This window comes from Canis lupus, chromosome 3 (genome assembly GCF_003254725.2).
Source record: "Canis lupus dingo isolate Sandy chromosome 3, ASM325472v2, whole genome shotgun sequence".
Lineage (NCBI taxonomy): Eukaryota > Metazoa > Chordata > Mammalia > Carnivora > Canidae > Canis > Canis lupus.
This window is the reverse complement of record NC_064245.1, coordinates 32,374,884-32,398,257: the sequence shown is the minus strand read 5'-3', so window position 1 is coordinate 32,398,257 and position 23,374 is coordinate 32,374,884. Positions and strand designations below refer to the sequence as shown.

The window sequence follows — 23,374 nt, the reverse complement described above, 5'->3', positions numbered from 1 at the left end:
GCCTCTGATCCAGGACCCTGGGAAGGATGGCTCCTGACAGAGTGGCAGGAGAATTAACAAAGGGAGGCTGGCTAGGCTGTCCCTTACAGGGGTGAAAGAAATGCATGGCACAAGATGCCCAGAGAGGGCATGACGTGGCCCAGGTAGCCAACAACAGGGCAAGGGGCTGCCCTGGGACATGAGGCAATGCAAAGGGGCAGGCATGGCACTTTCATGTGGACAGCTGCTCTAGTACATCCCTGTGTAATATCAGACAGTGGGCTCCAAGAGGAGAGGCTATTCTGTGAAAGAATGTAAACAGCAGAAGCCAGCAGGATCATTTTTGAAATTTGAATTTACTGTCAACATTCGAGAGTTGAGAATTTTTCAGAGAAATATAGTGATACCTGCTGTTCTTTTTGTTTTTTTTGTTTTGTTTTGTTTTGTTTTTGTTTTTGTTTTTGTTTTTTATCAAGTAAGTTCACACACTAAGCCTACTTCCTTGTAGGGAGACGATGCATCACAACCAGACAGGTATTGCCCTCCCTCTGACCCAGAGTACCTTGCCCTCTCTCTAAGCCCATATCACCTTCCCTTCCTGCATCTACCACACCCTGTGCCCAGCACACTTCCTGCATCTACCACTCCCTGTGCCCAGCACACCTGCTCTCCCTCTACTCACCACACCAATCCTCCCTGTACCTACCACCTGCCTTCCTTAAACCCACCACCACTGGGGGTCAGTGTTCACTTATCTCCAGCTAGCACTCTTGCTGATTTGTCATTTTGCTGCTGATATCTGCCAACTGTCCCCAGGTGAGACATTAAATTTGGACACTCAATCTAGAGATTTGTTCCAGCCATCTCTGTTAGATGGGAACGTGCTTGGGCCTCTGAAGAATTACCCACTCCTGGCTGGATTCCTTTTGTATGCAATTTAACAAGTGCCCCAGGTAAATACCAAGGACAGTTTGCATCTTCACAGGAGATCCTGAGAATGGAGGGGGTGGAATTGTAGTTCTGCAGTGGCAGGTTCATATTTATAGTGGTAGGGAAACACCCCCAGATGGGGCCTTGGACCAGACCAGCACATCTCCAGTGCACATGTGCAGGTGGTCACATCTTGTCCATGTGCAGGTTCTGAATTGGTAGGCTGGGTAGCCAAGACATGCATCTGTAGAAGCTCCAAGGCTGCTGACACCCAGACTGCACTTGAGATGGAGAGGCTGCACATTGTCAATGTAATGCATTCCTTTTCTTCTTCCTGGAACTCTTATTACCATGCTAGGTCTCCTGGGTCTCACCAAATCCTATCTTTTTTCATGATTCTATTCCTTTGTACTTTTGCTCTGTACTTTTATAGTTAGCACTTTCACTTGGCTTCAAATCCACTCACTCAGGTCCAACACTGACTTTTCATCAATTAATTATTCAATATTTTTTAAAAAGTCATACGTTTTAATTCCAGAAAGTATTTTTTGTTCAATGCTTAAAACCTCCCTGAGTGTTCTTATAATTTCTTGTTTGTTTTCCTATGTCTCTGGGACATGCTGTGATCAATCTTCTCTGAGGGTATTGGTGCCCCACATGTGCCACTTGATTTTTGCAGAGTGTCATGGAGCTAGGATCCGGCACTGTAGTGGCCAGTCTTCAAGTCATGGAAGGTGAAGGACCCTCAGCCTGGGCACTACAGGGCCTCTCAAAGGCCATTCTCTTTAGGAAGTAGGGGAGCCCCTCCCAAAGAAGTTGGGCACTACCCCAAGGGGCTGACTTGCAACCTGACAGCCTGCCAGTACCACAGTCATTAAACTGCAGAAGCTCTGCCAACCTAAAAGGGAAACAGCATCTCTCTGCTGCTGTCACTTCTGTTTCTCTAACCCAGTGCATTCTCAGCTTGCACAATGATAGAGCTGGGATTCAAGCCCAGACCCACCTTCTCCAGAACCTGAACTGTTAATTGCTACAAATGCTCATGTTCTTTTTTTTTTAAGTGCTCATGTTATCAAACCTAACTGCAATCTGCTGGACAAGGTTCAACCCTGCACATTATTTTGATCCTGGGTGTTTTAAGACAGGATGAGCAAAAACAAAATGAGGCTATAAAAACAACAAAAGCACATGTGAAATGCTTCTGACTTTTACCGCCCCGAAAAAGCATTTTCTTTGTCAAGGGTTATGGCAGTCTGCCCTCTGTCCTAGCAGGTAGCAAGGACGAGATGACAAAGACCTACAGGAAGAAGGTAGATGAGAACAAGCCATGAAAAACTGACTTCCACACCAAGCCTGAATGATAATACAGATAATGATGAGGATCCAAGAAGTCAGAGACAACCCACAAAATTATGTGCATAAATTACCATCCTTTGAAATTAACATCCAGGACAAGAATAATCACATTTTAACTTGAAAATAGCCTAAGAATTCTTCCTGTTCAAGCAAATGAGGCTGAAAAGATTTAAATGGAGAAAGGCTGTCAGGGAATTCTCAGTCATCAGCAATGTATTGCAGGTTTCCAATAGTCTATAGTACAATGTACTGGGGACCTGAGAAAACTGCCTATGAAAACAGGTCTGAGTTCACCTTGGCTCCCGCAGCTCCTTGTCAACAGTAGACAGGAAGGGGAAGGAAGGTGAGGCACGGATGTCAACGGGATTACATAGTATGGAAATATTCATTAAGGCTAAGAAAGACAATACCATATGATTTCACTATAAATGGAATCCCCCCCCCCCAAAAAAAAAAAAAAAAACAACAACAAAAGAAAAAAAGACAAAAAGCAGAATCAGACTTACAAATACAGAGAATTAACTGATGGTTGCCAGAGGGGAGGAGGAGGGGTTGGGCAAAATGGGTGAAGGGGAGTGAAAGATACTGGCTATTGTTATGGAATGAATAAATCACCGAAATAGAAGGCACAGCATAAAGGATACAGTTAGTAATAAAATAACAGAAATGTGTTAGGACTGATGGTAGTTACACTTGTGGTGAACACAGCATAATGTGTAAACTTGTCAAATCACTATGTTGTACACCTGAAACTAATGTAACATTGTGTGTCAACTATACTAAAAAAAAAAAAAAAAAAGAATACTCTTCAAGTGATTAGCACTGAACAATGTGTATAGAATTGTTGAATCGTTATATTGCATAAGCTATAGAACACTGTTAGCTATACTTCAATTAAAAACAATAAAAATTAAAGGGGTTCCTGGTTGGCTCAGTCTATTAAGTGTATATGACTCGTGATCTCAGCTCAGGTATTACCTCTCACAGTCATAACTTCAAGCCCCACAGTGGGCTCCATGCTGGATGTGGAGTCTACTTACCAATTAATTAATTAGTTAATTAATTAAAAATTAAAGACAAAACAAAAAGGAAATATTTCCAAACCAGTTGATGGGTAGTCACCATCCAAAACCCCCAGTGCCTCCCCTTTGGGTCCCACTCTGCCCCAAGCAAGTAACAGTGACACAGAGTAAGAGGAGAGAGGGGGCTTCACGCTTCCTCCTTCAGAGGCTCCATGTCTATTCTGATTGCCCTAAATAATGATGCAATATCAAGTTGACCTAATAATGTTAAATATTGTTTAATAGTATTACCATTAAAAATAAGCAAAAGTTAAAATGAAGGGGAGAGCCCATGGAATAAGGAAAATTTAAAGAAGCAAAGCTAATCCCAAAAAAACCCTGGGGTGCTCTTCAAAACCCAGCTGTGCTTTGTTGTAATTTTCAATGAAGCTCCACCCAGCCAAATTAAAAAGCCAAATTAAAGAGCCCATCTACAACCTAGTTCTTTCGACCCTGTATACTTGAGATTAGTAAAAATTCAATAGCATGATCCTGCCTGTTAGAAATTAAGTCTTTTGCATTTCCTGAATTATTTGGTGTTCTCTCTGACCGATGGAAGAAGAGAAATGTCACGAACAAATGTGAATAGTGTTTCCTACTTGCTGAGTTCAGCTCAGAGCTGACAGTATGAATACTGGAGGAATGATCGCCAACCTAAAGACACACTCTGGGGAGAAGACATCACCCAGGAAAAGATGGACTTTGTTTTGTCTCTCCAACTCACTGACTTGAAATATTGGAATCATGCTCATAATTCTCTAAAGAAACTTTGAGTAGATGCCTCACAGCCTTGTCAGACACAACCTCAGTCTCCCCACTATCACGTCTACCAGCATTCCTCATCATTGGAAATGCTGAATGTATCTGTCACATTTCTGACCCTTTTTAGTTATATTTTCACACATGTTAAAATTTCCATGGACATGTATCCTGTTGACCTGGGGAATGACTTTGGCCAGAGTGTGTTCTCACAGCAGAATGAAGTTTGGCTGAAACACAGGCTGTCCTCTGCATGCTAGGCAGTTGGGACATGGGTTGCAGCTCCAATGTTTTCACTGCATATATAATGGCCACAAGCAGACAAACCTATCTCTACCCCTGTTTTGACCTAATAGTACTTCCACAGAATTTTCTTAGGTCTCCTTGGTTAGCCTCCAGGAAAACAGCAAAGCTGAGAATATGGGAATCTCACAAACCTAAAATCCAACCCAGAAACCAGACCGGTTTGGGCCCTCCAGACTAAGGTGAAAACCTGGATGACTCTCCATGTTCTCCTCTGATGCAGCTACTATGGATACCTGCTGAGTCATAGAACAGAGATTTGGGAGTTTTAGAAAGCTGCACGCCAATTTGTGCAATAGCTATATTTTCAGTCTCTCAGCATTTGGTGTCTGTCCATGTTGATTCACATAAACCAAGATCTTTCCCTTGTTACCTTCCATAGTGTGCTATCACATGAATGGATATGCCCCAGATGCATTAGGGTAGTCCCCTCAGCACAGGGAAGAAGGGACACAATCCTAGAGGTTAAGGGAAGGAACAGAGAATGTCATGTTCATCTATATAATACTTCATTTCTTAAAAATAAACAATAAAACCCAAGCAAAGAGAATACAATATTTTAACTTCCTCATTTGTGGTGGTGAGCATACAGATATTATATTATCCTCTGTGATTCTCTCGATTTTTTAAATTTAAATTTTAGGTAAGTTAAAATTGTTAAAATGAAAACATTGTAAATGTCATATTTTTAGAAAATGGAGGAGCCAAAATTTCTAACAATAGGTACCCTCTCATCTACTCCCAGACAAGATCTGGGTCCTGAAACTAGAAGCCTCCCAAGAGGCAGGGTGTAGTAACTTCCTGAACATGCAGACCCCTCGGGACTGATCAAGGTTTACTGTGGCCACACTGTGTGGCCTCATGGGTTCGCACACAACTGTGTCTTCTGGGGACCACCTCATCTGAGAACAGAAGGCACATACAAGCTGAACTGGCATGTCAGAAGCCCAGGGCCGAGCTGCCTTAGTCTGCTTGAGAAATGCTGCAGCCCTTGGCGCTCTGTGGGGCCACAGAATCACAGTCACAGTCATGATAGTGCCTGCTGAGTACAAACCAGGACATTCAACAACTTCTGTACAACTTCTCTAATTCAGTACTTCATGACAAAATAATAACAGCCACAGAATTAGCTCAAAATTAACAAGTCCAGGTCATGGAAGAATAATAGCTAGGTAACTTGAGTGTCAACCTGCAGACACTGTGATCCCAGCAATGAGTGAGTGACATTGAGTGTCAGGTCAGCCTAAGGTCCTGTGAGAGAGAGCACTGCCCTACTCCTCAATGCCAGGAGCCTCCTTGCACAGGCTGTTGAGCAGGGGTATGGTTGGGCCGTCAAGGTCACAAGAACAGAGAAAATTCCCCTGTCCAGAGTCCAGTCATGAGGAATGTTCACTCATGCTTAGCATACCTGGGACCTCAGGTGTTCATGACAGGACTCCCAGTTCCTGTATGCAAGCCCCCATTCCTGCCTTTACATAGCCACACCAGGGATTCACAATTCCGCCAAACACCTATCAGTGATGGCAGAAGACACAGCAAAAACAGGGCTTGCCAGCCTTGTATAAGGCCTTCAATGTGTATCCCAATCTCAGCTGCAGTCAGGACCACACAAAGAACTCAAAATCCTGCCCAAGCCAAGTGCAAGAAGCCACACATGGGTGGCTTCTGTATTCATGGGGAATAATTCATGTTTGCCTTCAACCAGCCTGTCTTTGGTGTCTTACAATTTTCTTTAAAAAAGAAAAAAAACCAGACTGTCTTTTCCATGAGGTATGGTAGCTTTCAGTTGACTAACCCTGAAACAACTAGTTACTGATACACTGCCCACTGCAGGCCCATGGATTCCAGCCTGCAGTATGGACTAAGCACCCCTGGCCCAGCTGGACCCAAGCTTTGCCACCTTTCTACCATAGCTATGAGTGCAGCAAGGGGACAAGGTTCATTCTCTGCTTCCTCTGGAAGGAAGAGTGAGCCCAGGTCATGTCCAGGCTGAAAGTCAGGTCCTCATAACATGGAGGAAGAGTGCAACTCACCATGGTTGCAGTGAATGGGATGTTGTCAATCAAGGAAGATGCAATGGCTGACACCCAGACCACCAGGATGATGGCAGTTGCAAGGCGCCGATCCTCTGGGACCATCTGGAAGGGAGCAGATAATAGCAGTGCTATGTATCACAGTGGCATTGATATAAATCACACATACTGCAGATGTGATGGTAGGACATGTGAGGCTCACAGAACTGTCAGTCCTTCCTTTCACAAAGGAGAAGACCAAGGCAGTCCCAGGTGTGCAAACAGGACCAGCCTGGGCTTTCCTGGCTAATACTAGGAGCCTCAGCTGGGTCTCTAGGAAACTGGGAAGAGTGATTCCCAGCCATACCCAAGCCAATTAGCTCCTGGGGAGGGGAGCCAGATGGTCCCATTCTTGGTGGCAGCACATACTGGTTACATGGACCTGATGTCCCAGCAGAGCCCTCTGGGGCTGTGCATTCATTTACTAACACTGGTGTCTACCACTCTCCTTCTTAGATGGTTTTAACTAAAGGCTAATAGCAAAATTGTAGGCATCTACAATTGTATATTCTTTGGAAAAAGTCTCACTTCATCTCTAGGCTACACAGGATAAAAAAGTTTCCATGCTGTATTTTTTAAATAATTTGTGACCTATTCTTACCAGATTTTTTTTTTTTTTTTTACAAAATCAAAGTAACAGTGGCTGAAGCACATTCTGTTGCAGTATTTAATGTACCTTTATCAGCAAAGCAGTCTGTTCTCCGACATATTCTATTAAGTGGAGATGTGCCAGTGCCTAGAAGAAATGGATATATGATGAGAATCAGTTTAAAACTGAGAATATATGCTTTTTTTTTTTTCAAAAAACAGGTCTGTAAAATGAAAATAAGTGAACATAAAGCAGGTCCAGGCTCTCATGTCTTATAAAGGATCAGACTCAAATATACAGTCTATAAATAATTTACTATCAGATAGGTACAATGAAGATTCACTGAGAAGCACAATACCAGAGGCAGGAATTTCTCATTGATTTGTGTTACTGTCTACATTAAATTTAAATTTGAATGGAATGCCATCTCTTTAGGGTCAGTGTACAGGAGCACTGTTCAACTGTGTATAGGAAATGTCACTCCATATAGAAGATCTTTCAAATAACTTGCATTTCAAATTTCTTTTTTGAAGTTCAACATCACAGAGTTTTAGAAAAATCAAAGAAAATGCATGGTTTTTATGACTGTCAAAGAAAAAAAGAAAAGGTCTATTTAACTGAAGCATGTGACTCTTTTCTCAGTACTAGAAAAAAATTACTTTTCTCAGTAATTGAAAAAAAATATGTCTATAAAAAGGTAGGAAAGAAGACTGGTTGGAGGAGATGTAAATGCAAGAGCTGTTACGCTCAGGCTGCCACCCTGGTGCAGCGAGGGAAGGCATCAATTGTTGCCCACTGCATCCTGGACAGGAAGTACCAATAGGGAACCAGACATGCATGTGACTCAGGTGTCTTGCACCTCTCAAATATGGCCTTTTCACTGTGATGTCACCATGCTGACTGACTATAGATACCGAAAACATCAGCTTTACCATGTTTAAATACAAGTTTACAACTTCTCCATCCACATGTACAGCTGTTTGTTAGTCTTTGTTTAAAGGCTGTGGAAAGCAAATTTTTTTAATCACAATTTGCAACCAGGTTTACTATTATATCAACAAAATCATAAGGTCAAATCTATTTAGATACATCTGTTCACAAATCTAGTCAGCACTGTTGACATTAGGAACTGAATCATTCTTCATGGTGGGGGCTGTCCTATACATTGTGGCAAGTTTACCATCCCTGGCTTCTACTCCCCAGTGTGACAACTGAAAATGTCTCCAGGCAGTGCCAATGATGCCACAAAATCAGCCCCGACCTCCTGATAAGAATCACTTTTTGGATTTACAATATTCCATGAATAAATAAAATTTTTAATTTGCAAAACATAAATGTAGTCACTATTTTATTTCATTTTATAATGAAATATTGATTCATATATTGATTCAAAGAAAAGCCAGGTCTAAACCAGATTAAAACTTCCTGCTGGATATCAAATAAAGATGATTATATATGTGTGTATACATACACATACATATACAGACATACACATACACAGTACCATGTCCACACCTTGATATGTCCTTATAAGGCCAAAGAAAAATGAAAGTTAAAATACAGGTATATAATAAGAACTCCTTTATAATATGGAAATGAAATAAATATGTAACACTTAACTCTACCAAACCTTTCATACTGGATGACATATATTGTTCAATTTTCAATTCACTGACCTTTTCCTTTGACATATTCATTCTGCTATTCAACCCATAAAGTTGTTTTAATGAAAGTGTTATGTTTTTAAGTTCTGACCTTTGCATTTGCTTCTGTTTTATAATTTGTTTCTCTCCTAAAGATTGCTATGTTCACTCATTTCAAATTTATTTTTCTTTACTTCATTTAAATGTTATAACAATTACTTTAGATTTTTTTTAAATTTTTATTTATTTATTTTTAATTTATTTTTTATTGGTGTTCAATTTACTAACATACAGAATAACCCCCAGTGCCCATCACCCATTCACTCCCACCCCCCGCCCTCCTCCCCTTCTACCACCTCTAGTACGTTTCCCAGAGTTAGGAGTCTTTACGTTCTGTCTCCCTTTCTGATATTTCCCACACATTTCTTCTCCCTTCCCTTATATTCCCTTTCACTATTATTTATATTCCCCAAATGAATGAGAACATATAATGTTTGTCCTTCTCCGACTGACTTACTTCACTCAGGATAATACCCTCCAGGTCCATCCACGTTGAAGCAAATGGTGGGTATTTGTCGTTTCTAATAGCTGAGTAATATTCCATTGTATACATAAACCACATCTTCTTTATCCATTCATCTTTCAATGGACACCGAGGCTCCTTCCACAGTTTGGCTATCGTGGCCATTGCTGCAATAAACATCGGGGTGCAGGTGTCCCGGCGTTTCATGGCATCTGTATCTTTGGGGTAAATCCCCAACAGTGCAATTGCTGGGTCGTAGGGCAGGTATATTTTTAACTCTTCGAGGAACCTCCACACAGTTTTCCAGAGTGGCTGCACCAGTTCACATTCCCACCAACAGTGTAAGAGGGTTCCCTTTTCTTCGCATCCTCTCCAACATTTCTTGTTTCCTGCCTTGTTAATTTGCCCCATTCTCACTGGTGTGAGGTGGTATCTCATTGTGGTTTTGATTTGTATTTCCCTGATGGCAAGTGATGCGGAGCATTTTCTCATATGCATGTTGGCCATGTCTATGTCTTCCTCTGTGAGATTTCTCTTCATGTCTTTTGTCTTTTGTCCATTTCATGATGGGATTGTTTGTTTCTTTGGTGTTGAGTTTAAGAAGTTCTTTATAGATCTTGGAAACTAGCCCTTTATCTGATATGTCATTTGCAAATATCTTCTCCCATTCTGTAGGTTGTCTTTTAGTTTTGTTGACTGTATCCTTTGCTGTGCAAAAGATTCTTATCTTGATGAAGTCCCAGTAGTTCATTTTTGCTTTTGTTTCTTTTGCCTTCGTGGATGTATCTTGCAAGAAGTTACTGTGGCCGAGTTAAAAAGGGTGTTGCCTGTGTTATCCTCCAGGATTTTGATGGACTCTTGTCTCACATTTAGATCTTTCATCCATTTTGAGTTTATCTTTGTGTATGGTGCAAGAGAGTGGTCTCGTTTCATTCTTCTGCATGTGGATGTCCAATTTTCCCAGCACCATTTATGGAAGAGACTGTCTTTCTTCCAATAGATAGTCTTTCCTCCTTTATCGAATATTAGTTGACCATAAAGTTCAGGGTCCACTTCTGGGTTCTCTATTCTGTTCCACTGATCTATGTGTCTGTTTTTGTGCCAGTACCACACTGTCTTGATGACCACAGCTTTGTAGTACAACCTGAAATCTGGCATTGTGATGCCCCCAGATATGGTTTTCTTTATTAAAATTCCCCTGGCTATTCGGGGTCTTTTCTGATTCCACACAAATCTTAAAATAATTTATTCTAACTCTCTGAAGAAAGTCCATGGTATTTTGATGGGATTGCATTAAACGTGTGTATTGCCCTGGGTAACATTGACATTTTCACAATATTAATTCTGCCAATCCATGAGCATGGAATATTTTTCCATCTCTTTGTGTCATCCTCAATTTCTTTCAGAAGTGTTCTATAGTTTTGAGGGTATAGATCCTTTACATCTTTGGTTAGGTTTATTCCTAGGTATCTTATGCTTTTGGGTGAAATTGTAAATGGGACTGACTCCTTAATTTCTCTTTCTTCAGTCTCATTGTTAGTGTATAGAAATGTCACAGATTTCTAGGCATTGATTTTGTATCCTGCCACACTACCGAATTGCTGTATGAGTTCTAGCAATCTTGGGGTGGAGACTTTTGGGTTTTCTATGTAGAGTATCATGTCATCGGCGAAGAGGGAGAGTTTGACTTCTTCTTTGCCAATTTGAATGCCTTTAATGTCTTTTTGTTGTCTGATTGCTGAGGCTAGGACTTCCAGTACTATGTTGAATAGCAGTGGTGAGAGTGGACATCCCTGTCTTGTTCCTGATCTTAGGGGAAAGGCTCCCAGTGCTTCCCCAGTGAGAATGATATTTGCTGTGGGCTTTTCATAGATGGCTTTTAAGATGTCGAGGAATGTTCCCTCTATCCCTACACTCTAAGAGTTTTGATCAGGAATGGATGCTGTATTTTGTCAAATGCTTTCTCTGCATCTAATGAGAGGATCATATGGTTCTTGGTTTTTCTCTTGCTGATATGATGAATCACATTGATTGTTTTACGGGTGTTGAACCAGCCTTGTGTCCCAGGGATAAATCCTACTTGGTCATGGTGAATAAATTTCTTAATGTATTGTTGGATCCTATTGGCCAGTATCTTGTTGAGAATTTTTGCATCCACGTTCATCTGGGATATTGGTCTGTAAGTCTCCTTTTTGGTGGGGTCTTTGTCTGGTTTTGGATTAAGGTGATGCTGGGCTCATAGAACGAATTTGGAAGTACTCCATCTCTTTCTATCTTTCCAAACAGCTTTAGGAGAATAGGTATGGTTTCTTCTTTAAACGTTTGATAAAATTCCCCTGGGAAGCCATCTGGCCCTGGACTCTTGTGTCTTGGGAGGTTTTTGATGACTGCTTCAATTTCCTCCCTGGTTATTGGCCTGTTCAGGTTTTCTATTTCTTCCTGTTCCAGTTTTGGTAGTTGTGGCTTTCCAGGAATGCGTCCATTTCTTCTAGATTGCCTAATTTATTGGCGTATAGCTGTTCATAATATGTTTTTAAAATCGTTTGTATTTCCTTGGTGTTGGTAGTGATCTCTCCTTTTTCATTCATGATTTTATTTTATTTTTTTTTTATTTTTATTTATTTATGATAGTCACAGAGAGAGAGAGAGGCAGAGACATAGGCAGAGGGAGAAGCAGGCTCCATGCACCGGGAGCCCGACGTGGGATTCGATCCCGGGTCTCCAGGATCATGCCCTGGGCCAAAGGCAGGCGCCAAACCGCTGCGCCACCCAGGGATCCCCATTCATGATTTTATTAATTTGAGTCTTCTCTCTCTTCTTTTTAATAAGGCTGGCTAATGGTTTATCTATCTTATTAATTCTTTCAAAGAACCAACTCCTGTTGATTGTTCCACAGTTCTTCTGGTCTCGATTTCGTTGAGTTCTGCTTGAATCTTTATTAACTCCCTTCTTCTCCCTGGGGCTAGGATCTATTTGCTGTTTTTTCTCTAGCTCCTTTATGTGTAAGGTTAGCTTTGTATTTGAGTTCTTTCCAGTTTTTGAATGGATGCTTGCATTGCGATGTATTTCCCCCTTAGGACTGCTTTTGCTGCATCCCAAAGATTTTGAACGGTTGTATCTTTATTCTCATTAGTTTCCATGAATCTTTTTAATTCTTCCTTAATTTCCTGGTTGACCCTTTCATCTTTTAGCAGGATGGTCCTTAACCTCCACATGTTTGAGGTCCTTCCAAACTTCTTGTTGTGATTTAGTTCTAATTTCAAGGCATTATGGTCTGAGAATATGCAGGGGACGATCCCAATCTTTTGGTATCAGTTCAGACCCGATTTTTGACCCAGTATGTGGTCTATTCTGGAGAAAGTTCCATGTGCACTTGAGAAGAATGTGTATTCAGTTGAGTTTGGATGTAAAGTTCTGTACATATCTGTGAAATCCATCTAGTCTAGTATATCATTTAAAGCTCTCGTTTTTGTGGAGATGTTGTGCTTAGAAGACCTATCGAGTATAGAAAGAGCTAGATTGAAGTCACCAAGTATAAGTGTATTATTATCTAAGTATTTCTTCACTTTGGTTAATAATTGATTGATATATTTGGCAGCTCCCACATTCGGGGCATATAAATTGAGGATTGTTAAGTCCTCTTGTTGAATAGATCCTTTAAGTATGATATAGTGTCCCTCTTCATCTCTCACTACAGTCTTTGGGGTAAATTTTAGTTTATCTGATATAAGGATGGCTACCCCTGCTTTCTTTTGAGGACCATTCGAATGGTAAATGGTTCTCCAACCTTTTATTTTCAGGCTGTAGGTGTCCTTCTGTCTAAAATGAGTCTCTTGTAGACAGCAAATAGATGGGTCCTGCTTTTTTATCCAGTCTGAAACCCTGCGCCTTTTGATGGGGTCATTAAGCCCGTTCACATTCAGAGTTACTATTGACAGATATGAGTTTAGTGTCATCATGATATCTATTCAGTCCTTGTTTTTGTGGAATGTTCCACTGAACTTCTTCTTAAAGGGGAATTTTAAGAGTCCCCCTTAAAATTTCTTGCAGAGCTGGTTTGGAGGTCACATATTCTTTCAGTTCCTGCCAGTCTTGGAAGCTCTTTATCTCTCCTTCCATTTTGAATGAGAGCCTTGCTGGATAAAGTATTCTTGGTTGCATGTTCTTCTCATTGAGGACCCTGAATATATCCTGCCAGCCCTTTCTGGCCTGCCAGGTCTCTGTGGAGAGGTCTGCTGTTACCCTAATACTCCTCCCCATAAAAGTCAGGGATTTCTTGTGTCTTGCTGCTTTAAGGATCTTCTCTTTATCTTTGGAATTTGCAAGCTTCACTATTTTATGTCGAGGTGTTGAACGGTTTTTATTGATTTTAGGGGGGGATCTCTCTATTTCCTGGATCTGAATGCCTGTTTCCCTTCCCAGATTAGGAAAGTTTTCAGCTAGAATTTGTTCAAATACATATTCTGGCCCTCTGTCCCTTTCGGCACCCTCGGGAACACCAATTAAATGTAAGTTTTTCTTCCTCAGGCTGTCGTTTATTTCCCTTAATCTATCTTCATGGTCTTTTAATTGTTTGTCTCTTTTTTCCTCAGTTTCCCTCTTTGCCATGAATTTTTCCTCTATGTCACTCACTCGTTCTTCCACCTCGTTAACCCTCGTCGTTAGGACTTCCAGTTTGGATTGCATCTCATTCAATTGATTTTTAATTTCTGCCTGATTGGATCTAAATTCTGCAGTCATGAAGTCTCTTGAGTCCTTTATGCTTTTTTCTAGAGCCACCAGTAGCTGTATAATAGTGCTTCTGAATTGGCTTTCTGACATTGAATTGTAATCCAGATTTTGTAACTCTGCGGGAGAGAGGACTGTTTCTGATTCTTTCTTTTGAGGTGAGGTTTTCCTTCTAGTCATTTTGCTCAGTGCAGAGTGGCCAAAAGCAAGTTGTATTGGGAAAAAGAGAAAAAGAGAGGAGAGAAAGAAGGAAAGAAAAGAGAAAGAGAAAAAAAAGGAAGAAAAAAACGAAAAAAAAGAAGAAAAAGAGAAAGAAAAACAAAGGAGAAAAAAGGGGTGTGGGGGAAGGAAACAAATCAAAAATCAAAACAAAACAAAACAAAACAAAAAAAGGACCACAGGGGAGTATCTTCTGATTCTGTGTTCTTTAAGTCCCTTGGCTTCTCCTGGAAGTTGTCCGTCTAGCTGGTGTTCTGGGGGAGTGGCCTGTTGTGCTGATTTTCAGGTGTTAGCAGTTGGGGGAGCTGCTGTGCCCCTGCCTGGTGCAGGGCTCAGTGGGGGTTGTTTACCCCGTGAGACCCCAGGAGCAACAGCCCTAGTGCGGGGCCAGCTCTACAGCCCTGGATTCAGCCCCCGCAGTAACCCCGGAGCTCTCCGTCTGCAGGGCCTGGAGGCTGGGGGAGTCGGGGGGGCCCGCTGATCTGCTCAGCTCGGGGCAGGAGCGTCCTTGCTGTCCTGGGGCCTCCCGGCCTCTGCCTGTCCCGGGGGAGGCTGGATCCTGGGCTGTGTCCCGGCGCCCGGTGCTCCGGAGCCTGCGCTGGTGGATTCGCGCTCCCGGGCCGCGCAACCCCCTCCGCGGAGCCGCCCGAGCCCCTCCGAGTTGCTCCCCGGGGCCGCGCAGCCCCCTCTGCGGAGCCGCCCGAGCCCCTCCGAGTTGCTCCGGGTCCCGCCATGCGCGCTGCAGCCCTTAGGGAGCTCGGCGCACTCTCCCCGGGGCGCAGTTGCTCTGTTAGTGTCCCGGGGAGCCCGAGGGCATCCCCGCCCTCCTGGGGTCCTGCTCCACCTCCCTGCGAGCCCCTTTCAGCCTGGGAAGGTCGGTGCAGCTCCTGCGTCTCCCGGACGGGGCTCTCCTGTCCTGGGGACACTCGCCCCGGCCTCAGCCCGGCTCCTCGCGGGGCCCCTCCCCCTTGGAGGCCTTTTGTTTCTTTATTTCTTTTTTCCCCGTCTTCCTACCTCGATAGAAGCGCGAACTCTTCTCACTGTAGCATTCCAGGTGTTCTCTCTTTAATTCTCAGGCCGAATTCATAGATTTTCAGGATAATTTGAAGGTTTTCTAGGTAATTTGGTGGAGACAGGTGATTTGGGGACCCTACTCTTCCGCCATCTTGCCCCTTCCCTAATTTTTATTTATTTATGATAGTCACAGAGAGAGAGAGAGAGGCAGAGACGCAGGCAGAGGGAGAAGCAGGCTCCATGCACCGGGAGCCCGACGTGGGATTCAATCCCAGGTCTCCAGGATCGTGCCCTGGGCCAAAGGCAGGCGCCAAACTGCTGCGCCACCCAGGGATCCCAGTTACTTTAGATTCTTCGGTCATTTCAATATCTGGATCATGTTGGGATTAAGATCTATTTATTGTTTTTTTTTCCCCCTTGAGAATTGCTTACATTCTCCTCTTTCTTGTATGTTGAGTTCTTTGATATCATCTCCTGGATGCTGTCAATGTTAAGATATGGAGACTCTGGGTCCTGTTATAATCTTCTGGAGATAATATTTTCTTCTCCTTTTCAGTTAGAAGTTAAGTTCAGATCACAATTTCTGTCTTACCATCCATGGGTAGTGTTTCAAATTCATATTTCCCATGGTAGTTTCGTTCTGTCTCACATATGCTGATTTCACAGCACTTGGAAACTTGTGCAGATGGTTCAAGTTTCTGTTGAATTCTTTAAACTTGCTATGTTGGTTTGTGCCTGTCCAGCATACAGGAATTTGAGACTTGTATGAATGGTTCTAATCTCAGATAGTTCTCTAGGCCTTCACTAGGCTGGTCTGGGACTGTACCACACATGCATCGTTCATAATTGTACATGCTCATGCATGCAATTAGGGTGTGGGATTCCCTGGTTCTTTCTTTTGAAATTCCCTCATTCTCCAGCCCACAGGTGCTCCTCTGGGTGCTAGGCATTTATGCCACCATGCCATGCCATGATGAGGCCTACCTGTCCTGGAGGGAAATCAGACAGAAAAACAAAACAAAACAAAACAAAAAAACAACAGTGTCACTTCTCCAAGAGTATTAACTCCTTTCCACAATCTACTTGGTTTTGTTTATTTTTCAGAGTCCATGTATACTTGGTTTTTGTATTTTGTCCCGAATTTCAGTTGTAATCAGAGAGAGGAATAAATGTTAATAGGTTTATACCCCCAAAAAAAGAACTAGAATTCAATATTTTTTCATATTATGTAACTCAGTTAAAATACTCTTCCTTTAGCTAACTTCTAGATTTAAAAAGATTAAATATGCTATTTCTCCTCTGCCAAATTCTCTGCAATTGATCTGTGCACCATAATCACCATCCAGGGACATGGGCAGGGGCATAGCTAGAGCCCTCTGCAGGGTAACAGAGATCAACGTGAGTCACACAGCAACTCTGGATAAAGAGAGAAGGATGCAAGTCAAACTGAATCCTATAAGATTTGAAGGAAATGCTTAAAAGTACCATGACCATCAGTTGTACCAAGGTGGAAGTACAAGTACATCAGTATTCAAGAGGTCATATAGAAAGTCATGTGCTTTGAGAAAATGCTCCGCATCACTTGCCATCAGGAAAATACAAATCAAAACCACAATGAGATACCACCTCACACTAGTGAGAACAGTGAAAATTAACAAGACAGGAGATAACAAATGTTGGAGAGGATGTGGAGAAAGGGGAATCCTCTTGCACTGTTGGTGGGAACGTGAACTGGTGCAGCCACTCTGGAAAACTGTGTGGAGGTTCCTCAAAGAGTCAAAAAATAGAAATACTCTATGACTCAGCAATTGCACTGCTGGGGATTTACCCCAAAGATACAGATGCAGTGAAAGATCAAGACACCTGCACCCCAATGTTTATAGCAGCAATGTCCACAATAGCCAAACTGTGGAAGGAGCCTCAATGTTGTTCGATGAATGGATAAAGATGTGGTCTCTATATACAATGGAATATTCCTCAGCCATTAGAAACGACGAATACCCACCATTTGCTTCGACGTGGATGGGACTGGAGGGTATTATGCTGAGTGAAGTAAATCAATCAGAGAAGGACAAACATTATATGGTTTCACTCATACAAGGAATATAAAAAATAGTGGAAGGGATTATAGGGGAAAGGAGGGGAACTGAGTGGGAAAAATCAGAAAGTGTGACAACCCATGAAAGACTACTAACTCTGGGAAACAAAATGAAGCATTGCGGAAGGGGAGGTGGGCAGGGGGACGGGGTGACTGGGTGCCGGGCACTGAGGGGAGCACTTGACAGGATGAGCACTGGGTGTTATACTATATGTTGGCAAATCGAACTTCAATTAAAATAAGAAAAAGAAAAAAAAGTCATGTGCTCTTTGGTGTTTATCAAATACCCACTTATCTACCTTTCCCTACTGGTTTTTCCTTTTTCGTGATACCTCATCTTATTTTAAAATAATCTTCATCAAAATCTGACCTGATCAAACACACACACATACACACAAACACACACACACACATTCTGATTTTAAAAACTCTAAAATATCCTGAAAGTTTTGACACTGTAACAGCTGATAGATAGCTATGTTCATAAACATTTGGAATACATTATAATTGGTGTTATTTTAACTGAACTTAAATTACAGCACTATGTTTTAGAGAATGTCACAATTAGGTTAGAAACAGATTATTGAAATTGATAAAGAGCTCATTGTAAATCCTTTTTGCTGCAAACATCCAAAAATGAAAATACCTGTGTGTCCATTTTTCCGCAGAATTATGCATGTATCTTCCCAGTGAACTCACTAACAATCTTGTTTGTAAATGACCCTCGTGTTCGGTGCCTGACAGAAAAGCTAGACAACCACTTATTCTCTAAAAATAAACTTCTTATGTTGTTCTCTCACACTGGAATCAGAGTCTATTGAAGGTATTTATAATTTAAAAACAACTTCAATCTCTTTTTATATTCCACAGAAGAAATATATTAGAAGAGACTTGAATTCTTATTGAAAAAAACACTAAAATAAAGGAATAAGATTAAATTTTAAAATTCTATTAAGTATTTTTGGTAGTAATAATGCTGTTTTCCTGTGTTTTCATTTGCTTAGTTTTATTTTTTAAGGGAGTATTTCAATATTTGTTATTTTTTCCCCAAAGGCAAGAAGAATAAGCCATTGGTATTTCTGAATTTGTAAATCTGAGTATGTTGGTGGTCAATCTCTGCTCCTCAGGTGTAGGCAGCAGTGATCTCTGCCAGCACTCCTCAAAATTAATTTTTCCAGTAAATGAACACTCTTTCACTAATTCACATTATATTATTTCTCATTTGATCTTAACATTTCTTAAGACAGTTGAGGATATAAGAAACATGTGACTTTTATATTATAAACCTCAGGGTTTATGAGTAAAGGCAACATGCCAAAAAGTAACTTATATACAAGAAAATGATGTATAGCAAAGAGAACTTGGAATGTTGCAGTGGAGCTTGCTTTGGAATTTGGCATGAGTTATTAACATGAAATTATTACATGAAATCTATAAATTAGAGCTCTTATCCCACTTATTATTAGGGCTATCATTATTTTCAGTGACAGACTTTTGGCATAGCTAAAGATGTCCCACTGACAAAGACACCAAAAAATTTAGATGCACAGGAAGACTTTCCAAACATCCTGGACACCCAAGGAAGGAAATGGACCCAAAGCTTGAATATGCTTTAAAAGGATAACTCATTGCTTAGGAACCAAGAAATCACCAAAGCTTCCTAATACTGCCTAAAGATTACAATTTTTTCCTCTTCCTTCTTGGTTTAAGATTCTGATGAAAATATCCCCATAAGAAGCCTTCTTAGATGAATCCATCCAAGAGCCACTCTCCACACAGCATCTGTGACAATTGTGAATGACTATTATACTCACAAAGTTTCATTTATAAACATAAGTATTTTATAAATGTAAATTCCTCATAAAGCAATAGTCCACATTGCTCAGTCCCATTCATTCCTTTATTTGTTTGACAAATATTTGTTGAGTGCCTATTATGTGCCAGGCACTGTTAGGCAGCTGGCAGCCTGCTTAGGAGGAGCACCCAGGTAGAACTGACAAGTACAAATACACTTTCACCTAATAAGAAGGCCATTGGGTCCTGGATTCAGTAAACAAATGAATGTATGATGGAAAATGATGTGTGAGTGGCAGCGGCAGCCAGATCATTCATGTTTAATAAGCTATGGTTGAGGCTTTGGATTTCAGTTCAAGTGCAACAAGGACAACACACTGCTATGAAAACCCCAAATGTCATTGTTCTTGTCAAAATTCTAAGAAAATGAATGGTACTTGCAGCAGTGTAGAAGGACATCTGCTGTTCAAAAGATTTTCCAGAAAAATCTAAGAAGCATTTAAAAGCTAACTCTTCAATATCACAGGGCAAAAATGGAAGCAGTATCTCAAAGATTCTCAAACCAAAGTTTACCACCTGAAAAGTCAATAAATCTACTTAATGTCTCTCAAATCACTAAAATAACCAATTCTTATTTTATTCTTATGATAATAGATAGATAATAGAAAATAGATAATAGATAATAGATATTTTAATGTTTAAGCCAATAATTAAGAGAAGACAAATATTATTGATAGCTTCAAAATACATGAGAAAATAGATAAAAACACGTTTTAACAATATACTTCATCAATAGATCGGAAAAGGAAATACCAAGGAAATAAAACAATATATCAAATATAGGACATAACAGTGAGAAGTTTAAAATTAGATACAAACAAATGTATGTTCTTTACTGGAAACCAACTAAAAACAAAATGACAGAGATTAAAAATAAATGAATGAGCAATTTCAGGAGACTTCTGTCCAAACAGAATGGTACAGACCCCCTTCTGCTTGCTCATCTCTGCTAAGCACAACTATAAACCCTGGAAATAAATCAAGAGACAAGTAAAGGAGAACTCTTAAAGGTGCTGATATGAAAGCAAACTGGTTTGGTACCTCAGAACAGGAAGAATCATTATCATCATCCATCACTAAGAACCAACATTTTTCTGACCCTCCATCTCCCCAAACACAGCAAGAGAAAGCAGCCATGTGGGCTTGTTCCTCTTCCAGGTAGAATGGGATCCCCTAACAAGGACTATCAAGCACTGCCAACAAAGGTGGCCAGGAAAGCTGTCCATCGCTGATGAGAAGTACCCGGTAGGCATGTAGATCCTACAGAGAGATGCCACTACAACACAAAACTGGGATCTCAGTCCTTTGAACTCCAGGCCTGAAACCCCTTCTCTGCCAAAGAGATACCTAGAGCAGCTTTGGGACACTGGTAGAGGTATACTATCACAGTGCATGGCCCAAGAAATGTTCTGAGGTCCCCACAGGAAAGCGGATCCCACTATAACAAACACCCACTCAGGAGGCCTCTTCATTCCTATAGACCTGAGACTCCCCCTTCCCAACAGAGAAACCCAGGCAGCCCAACCTGGGAAAATCCCTTCCACCCCCTCTTTGAAAATTGAATTCATGGGAACCATAGACCACAGGCCAGAACCTGAGGGCTAAACTTAAAGCATAACTGCCTGCTAAAATAAAAGATTTTGGTATGACTGAGACTCCCCTAAAATAATGGATAAAATATTCAGGATACAACCAAGAGTCACCTCTCATATCAGAAACCAAACCAAACCAAAACAAAACAACAATAAACAGCTTGAATGACGAAGTACAATCAAATTGACACCAACATTGAGATAAATCAAATCCTGGGTTACCTAAACAGGTTTTAAAGAACCCATCTTAAAATGTCCCAATACTTATATGAATTCTCTTGAAAAAAAAAATTAAAAAAGAAGAAAAAGAAAACGAAAGTGGAGAAACAGAGCTTATTTTTTTAAAGGACCACATGGAAATTATAGAACTAAAAAATACAGTAACAGGAATCTTTGGAGCACCTGAGTGGCTCAGTGGTTGTGTCTGTCTTTGGCTCTGGTTGTGATCCCAGGATCCTGGGATCAAGTCCTGCATCAGGCCTGCTTCTCCCTCTGCCTATGTCTCTGCCTCTCTCTGTGTCTCTCAATAAATAAATAATTTTTAAAAGAAATCTTTAACAAAAAACCTCACAGTATGGACTCAATGTAGAGTAGAGATGACAGGGGAAAGAATCAGTGAATTTGAAGATAGATCAATAGAATTCACCCAATCTGAACAATAGAGAGAAAACAAATTGGAAAAAAAGTGATAGAGCCTCAGAACTGTGGGATTATAAAATTTAAAAATCTAATATCCATGTCATTGGAGTCCAAGGTAAGAATGAGGATAGGGTTGAGAAAGTATTTTATGAAATAAAAGCAGAAATATCCCCCAAATTTGGCAAAGACACATGCCTGTACACAAAAGACACAAATCTGTAGATTCAAAAACCTGAGCAAACCCCAGGAACATGGTAACAGGATGAACCCAAAGAGATCCACATCAAGACACACCATAAACTTATGAAAACTAGACCAAAAAAAAAATATATATATATATATGAGCATCCAGACAATTATGTATTACCTATAAGGGAGCATCAATTTGAATGGCAGAAAACTTCTTATCTGAAACCATGAGGGCCAGGAAGAAATGATACATAATATTTTGAGAGATTAAAGAAAAGAACTATACATTCTATATCCAGTGAAACTATCCTTCAAGAATTAAAAGGAAATAAAGGATACTCTTAAATGAAGGAAAACTAAAAGAATTTACTAGCAGACTTACCCTTAAATATTGCTTAAAAGAAGTTCTTCAAGCACAAAGGAAATTATAAAGAGAATTCTGAGGTATCAGAAAAGGAACAGTAGAGTAGAAACATGTGCATACAACAGGCTAGTTTTTTTCATAGGTCTTATAATATATTTTATAACTAAAACAAAATTTATAATATCATCTGATACTCAAGATAATGATAGTCAAACACAGAGTAGGTTAAAGAAATATCAATAGAAATGAGATTGTCACACTTCACTAAGCTCTACTAAGTCACAAATGTATACTGTAACTCTCAGAGCCACCACTACAAAAATGATACAAAGAGAATACTCAAATATTCTAAAAATAAATCAATCAAGCTATAACCCCAAAAAGTTCAAGAAAGTCAAAGGAAGAGAAACAAAAACTAGAAACAGAAGAAATAAACAGAAAATAAATAATTTAAGTGCCAGATATAAGTTCTAATTTAAGTAAATTTTAAACTAACCCAACTATATGCTATTTGCAAAAAAAAATCATTTCTAAGTCAATAAAATGGGAAGACTGAAAGTAGAATGACAGGAAAAGATATCACCACACAAAAACTAAGTGATTATGTTAATTTCAGCTAGACAAGAACAAAGAAAACTAGTAGAGACCAGGAAGGTCATTAAATAATGATAAATGTATTACTTCAATGGAAAGACATAACAATTCTAAATGTATACACAAGGAATAATAAAACAGTAAAAAAAAAAAAAAACCAATAGAGCTAAAAGAAAAAATAGACAAATCCATGCTTATAGTTGGGGACTTCAACAACCCCCTTTCAGCATCTAATAGAACTACTAGATATAAAAATCATTGAAGATACAGAAAAACTAAACAACCCTGGACCAAAAACATTTTATTCACATATATAGAACATTCCAGCCAACAACAAAATACACTTTGTTTTCAAATCCTTGTAGATTTGCCAAGAGACCATATTCTGAGTCATAAAACAAATCTCAACAAATGTTAAAGAATGGAAATCATACAGACTATGTTCTCCAACCACAATAATGGAATAAAAGAAATCAGTAACAGGAAGACAAGAGAAAAATCTCTAAAACATATGAAAACTAAACAACATACTTCTAAATAATACATGAGTCAAGGAAGAAGCCTCAAAGTAAAATTTAAAATACATAGAGCTGAATAGTAATAAAAATACAACATATCAAAATACATAGGATGCAACTGAAGCAGAACTGAGGGGGAATTTCATAGCACTAAATGTGACATTAGACAAGAGGAAAACTTTCAAATCAGTAATCTAAATTCCTACTTCAAAAACCCAACAATAATGAGCAAAGGACACCAAAATGGAGCTGAAGAAAGGAAATAATAAAGATCAGAGCAAAAATCTACAAAATTAAAATACAAACACTATAAAAACAATGGTTGGGGGGAAGGTTTTTCTTTGGAAAGA

The 23,374-nt window shown here is 40.2% G+C and overlaps 1 protein-coding gene across 1 annotated transcript in view; it reads right to left on the bottom strand.

Annotated features, from left to right (window-relative positions):
• The window catches only part of OCA2 (OCA2 melanosomal transmembrane protein), a 452,602-nt gene that overhangs the window by 174,855 nt on the left and 254,373 nt on the right, over positions 1-23,374 (bottom strand). The window contains exons 20-21 of the mRNA XM_025437625.3: positions 7,137-7,196; positions 6,422-6,526 (exon numbers count right to left, since the gene is read on the bottom strand). Of these exons, the coding sequence (XP_025293410.1) occupies positions 6,422-6,526; positions 7,137-7,196 (165 nt within the window). The remainder of the gene's footprint in view (positions 1-6,421; positions 6,527-7,136; positions 7,197-23,374) is intronic.